The following is a 4,919-nucleotide window of genomic DNA, read 5'->3' on the forward strand; positions in this document are numbered from 1 at the left end:
GCCCCTCCACAGGCCTCTTCAGCGCCTCGGCCCGCCGGCTTGCTGTGCTGTCTGGGCTCGGGCACACGGGTTTGGCCAGGGCCAGCAGCAGCAGGACAGTCCCCAGCATGACTCTGCAATCGCTGCCCCAGCTCCTCTCCCCACTGTCTCTCCGGTGCTGCATTTATAACTCGCTGGAAAGATGGATTGGAGTCAAATATGCACATGAGCAATCAGGAGGGTAAAGAGAGCTAATTGCCGTGCTAACAAGGTGCGAAGCTGGGCTCCTGGGCACCCTGCACCAATTAGCCCCAGTACACAAGTGGGAGGGGAGGAGGGTTCACCCCAGCGCTCCCCCGGGCTGGCAGGGGACATGGGGGTCTGGGGCCGTGTAGCCCCTCGGCAAGGTCCTGGCTGGGCTGCGTTTGTTCTCCATAGGAGACTAACTGGTTTTTAATGATGGCACTAATGGGACAAACAGGAGGACATTTGTGTGGAGGAATGCAGCCCCTCCAAGAGCCAAGCAGGCTGGACGAGCATCCCCTTCCCGCTGCTGTCCTGCTGCAGTGGCTCCTGCTTCCCCATGCTGCAGCCACTGCAGGGAGTGAGGAGGATCGAGGGGGGCTCGGTGTCACACCGCTGTCCCCATCCCATGTCCCTATCAAGTGTGCAGGGTGGGTACCTGCGGACTCTTCAGGCAGCAGGGGCGGCCCAGACTGCACATCTCCCGATGCTCCCCATTGCGATGCCCGTGGAAAGGAGCCTGGTGAGCCGAGGCCATGGGGCAAAGCGGGTTTCCAGCAGAGAATGGGCAGTCCCAGGGGCTGCAGCTTCCCCCCACAGTGCTGCCGGTCCCTGGGCTGTGGCAGTAACTCAGCAGCAGGAGGAACCAAACTGAAATTAAGCTTTGTCTGTTAAAAAAAATAGTCAGTTGGCTTCCTGGGGATTAAAAGGCCTTTGCTGGTAATTCATGAATGCTCAATATTAATTAAATATCAGGAGAACACTATGCATACCAGATGATGGGATAAAAGCCAATTCTTTTGCTCTTATTCCCCAGTCAGAGAGAAACTGGGTTGGTGAAGGTGGACGTGTTGACACAGTGCACTTGGAGTCTCTACATTTGCTGTTTGTTTTAATGCCATGTGACTGAATGGAAAAAAATAGCATTATACAATACACACTTTGGGCTTTGGGTGGACATGCCGAAAGCCCGCATCTTTGCTGCCATGTCACCTCCAGGCCAGGACACACCGCCTCCGTGGCAGGTCCTGGCTGGCCCAGGCAGGGGCTCAGCAGCTGGAGAGGAGAGACAGAGGCTCCTCCAGCAATAACTCATCTCCAGTTGGAGGGAAACAGGCACAGACTGTCCTGCCTTATACAATACCTGCCAGAGCATCAGAGAGAAAGAGCAGGATCAGAAAAGCCTGTTAGATCTTAAAGGGAAATCCCCTGTGAATGAGGCCCACAGGTACGGGCTCTGCGAAAGGCTTGGCACCAAGAGGGGAAGGTGCAGGAGCGGAGACAGCACCATCCATCTGTCTGTCTGCCGGCAGGGACTGAGCAGCACTCCCTGGCCCAAGCACTTCCAGGCCAATGCAATTGGAGACAACCCGAAGGCTACTTGCCCCGTTTGTGTCTAATTTATTCTAACCCAATGTTTGGTGGATGAAAGGGCTGTTAATTACCCTAAATAGGCAGGGAGTCAATGACAGGCTTGAGTTAATTGATAGAGGAAACTATTGGTATCCTCTGGATCCTTTCCTTCCTCTTCCCAGCTCACCAGTGGCAGCGGCATGTCCTGCAGGATAAGTGGGGCTGCCTGTAGAGGGGACATCTCTGTCCCGACATGCTTACCTGCCTGTTTGCCTCTCCTGCTTCCCATTTCGTAAATCAGAGTGGCTGGGCCCATGCCACCCCCGGCCCATGCCAGGTGGCTGCATCCCTCTACATGTGCCGCATCCTCCTGGGATGCTTGGGCAAACTGAAGGGGAGCTGCACAGCAGAGCCCCAAGGAGCTGTGAATTGCCCATGATGTTAATTTTACAAGCTGCAAAACATTTTGCAGAGGATTAATTTATACAAGCATTGTTTAAACCAGCTTTTATTCAAAAAATAGCCTCCTCTCATTTACATATGCTACAGACAGTCTGGTGGGGGTCTTGCAGGAGCCCCACCTGCAGGTCCCCAGCCCCGCTACCCCCTGCACTTGCACTGCCGGATGGAAACAACGGTTCGAACGCGGTCTCGGTGGCTCATGAACGTGTGTACGTCGTATCGGTGAGGGGTGCAGTGGCTTGAGGCAGCTTCTGCCCAAACCAGACATTTCCCTCTGCCTTGGGGCTCCCTGCAGTTAGAGACAAACCCAGTTTGTCCCCTGTCCCCCCCATGCCCTGGGGCCCCGCGTTTCATCACCCCGAGCAGGGTGGGGGAGAAGGGAGGCAGCGTTCCCCTGGCACCATCTACTCCTTACTCCTGGTGTAGCTCAGCAAACAGTCTCCTCCCTCTCTGCCTGCGCAAAGCAGGGATTATTTATTTCTTTGTGGTTTGGTTTGCTTCCCTTTGAATTCACCAAATTTCTGGGTCTGCAAGTGACACAAAGCGCTGCCTCCCTGGCCTGAAACAACTGTCTGGACCAACTCTGTGCCACAACATCCCTCTCCTCTTCCTCCTCCTCCTGCTCCACAGCATCACAGGCAGGGAGCAGGAACAGTATGAGAAAGCCACTGTCAGGACCCTCTTCCCATCTGTGTCTGCTGCCATGGGGGACCATAAGCTCTATAACCAGTTGCCCAACAGGCCGAATTCGGCATCATCAGCAGTGGGTTTTTCTTTATCCCTTGAAGCGACGGAGCAGCGTGTTGCTGTAGCACCGCTGCAAACGCTGCTCTGCTGCAGCTTCATGGTTAGACACCGCCCAGAGGGTGAGCTGTGGGTGCCACCCAAAACCTGCTCCTGGGTCACCCTCCCCAGTCCTGCCCCGAGAGCAGCAGCTGCGTTCCGTGAGAGGAGCGGCAAAACTCCCGTCTTGTCTGCCTCTGAATGTGTGTGGATGCGCCTGGGAACCAGGACGGCTGGATCCCAGCAGCTGTGCTTACCTAAGCAAGCAGGGATCCCCGGAGGAGCAGCTGCCCAAGCACCTTCCCACATCAATTTCCTGCAAAGATTTGCAAAACAAAGGCGTGAAAATCCCCTGCAGCACCTTCGCTGGGGACACCCCAGGGGACCGGCTGCCTGTCACTTCGCCCTCCATCCTCAGGCTGAACATACAGCCCTGAGAAAGCGCAGCAGCGAGGCAAAGCATGTAAGGAGAAGTATTTTGGGGGCACACCGGTGTTTTTTGAGTCAGAGGTCCCTGTGCACAAAGGTATGTTGAAGTAGAGTCTCCGCTGAACTGAGCTTAAGACATACTGAATGATTAAATAATTTTCAAAATAAATCTCTCACTCCTCCCTTAATTATTTTTTTAAAGAAATCCTCACCCCAAAGAAAAGGCCATTTGTTACTTTATAGCTCTGATGTACACACAAATCAGTGGCAGTGAAATACATTTATAGCATAAGATAATGTAAAGGTGAGATTTTTTTACCACTATAGTTTGTGGCCAGGGTGTGCTTAGCTCTACCAGGGTGAAGCTGCTCACAGCAGAGCATCCACCAGCTACTCACCCCCCAGCATGGGCACAGCAGCACAGCTGAGCCCACCAGAGACGAGGCCGAGAGGCAGGAGACCAACCTTGAGCCGTTCCTCCCTGTATCCCGCAGAGTTGTGCACGATTTCGTAATAATATTCCACCTGGGAAACGCGATAGCATTTTTCCTTCATTTCACAGTTCTCCAGCGTCCGAACCACCTCCCCACCTTGTGGGTTTTTGACTAGAGCAGTGCTGAACTTTGTGGGCAGGCAGAAAAGTCCATCTGCAAGGAAACAAGAAGGAAATTTAACGCGGGGCTGCATTTGAAGCCACTATGGCAGCAGCATCTTCACCAGGGGTCTGCCCTGTGGCACAGACGCAGTGTCAGCCCCCGGCATCCAGCACCCGGCACAGAAAGTGCTGTTTTCTCTGTGAAGGTCCCCAGCTGAGAGTCTGGGACTCGTTCCCTCACCAGCTCAGGACCTCAGTGACAGCTTTTGTTCCTCTGTCTCCGTTTCAGAGCACAGGGCAAAGAGAGGTTACTCTGGGCACAGATTGTGAGTCCTGCACCTGACCCTGTGAAAGCCCGAGCTCCAGGGAGACGGCCTGAGCTACTACACATTATCTTTGAGAAAAAAGGTCTTTGAACATAAAATATTAATGGGAGTGCTTTTTCCAGAGACATGCTTTCATGCCAGGGAGCTGGGGAACATTATTTAACATTCACTTATTCGGCATTTCTCTCTGGATTTGCCAGAGGACTGTGCCCCGCATAGGCTTCTCAGATGCTGGAGCCAGTGTCCCTGGCTCTCCTGGAGATATATTCCCTGGGCTTCTCCAAAGGATTTGCTTTGGGCTGTGCTCTCAGCTCTCCATGCAAGCAGACGAGCTGGCCGGGGCTGCAGTGATGGAGACAGCATCTCCCCACACCAGCACAAGTTCGAATAGAATCATAGAACCATCTGGGTTGGACAGGACCTTTCAGATCATCAAGTCCAACCATCAACCTGACACTGCCAAGTCCATCACTAACCCGTGTCCCTCAGCACCACATCTGCCCCTCTGGTAAATCCCTCCAGGGATGGCAACTCCACCACTGCCCTGGGCAGCCTCTTCCAGTGCTTGACAACTCATTTGGTGAAGAAATTTTTCCTAATATCCAATCTAAATGTCCCCTGGCACAAACTGAGGCTGTTTCCTCTTGAATCTGCTCTACCCGTGTCGCGGGAGGGAGGAAGGCTGGTACAAGAGAGGAGGGAAGGGAAGGCAGGCGATGACCCCAGTTCCAGGGCTGCAGGACCAAGTC

General features: G+C 53.9%; 2 protein-coding genes across 2 annotated transcripts in view; both read right to left on the bottom strand.

Moving 5' to 3' along the window:
* The window catches only part of LOC104282498 (bone morphogenetic protein 2-like), a 4,072-nt gene extending 3,963 nt beyond the window's left edge, over positions 1-109 (bottom strand). Inside the window, exon 1 of the mRNA XM_009880594.1 lies at positions 58-109. Coding sequence (XP_009878896.1) covers positions 58-109 — 52 coding nt within the window. The remainder of the gene's footprint in view (positions 1-57) is intronic.
* A 2,066-nt stretch (positions 110-2,175) lies between these two features.
* POLE4 (polymerase (DNA-directed), epsilon 4, accessory subunit) overlaps positions 2,176-4,919 on the bottom strand; it is a 17,983-nt gene continuing 15,239 nt past the window's right edge. Inside the window, exons 7-9 of the mRNA XM_009880620.1 lie at positions 3,715-3,896; positions 3,078-3,136; positions 2,176-2,326 (exon numbers count right to left, since the gene is read on the bottom strand). Of these exons, the coding sequence (XP_009878922.1) occupies positions 2,176-2,326; positions 3,078-3,136; positions 3,715-3,896 (392 nt within the window). The remainder of the gene's footprint in view (positions 2,327-3,077; positions 3,137-3,714; positions 3,897-4,919) is intronic.

This window comes from Charadrius vociferus, unplaced genomic scaffold (assembly GCF_000708025.1).
Source record: "Charadrius vociferus isolate BGI_N301 unplaced genomic scaffold, ASM70802v2 scaffold702, whole genome shotgun sequence".
Lineage (NCBI taxonomy): Eukaryota > Metazoa > Chordata > Aves > Charadriiformes > Charadriidae > Charadrius > Charadrius vociferus.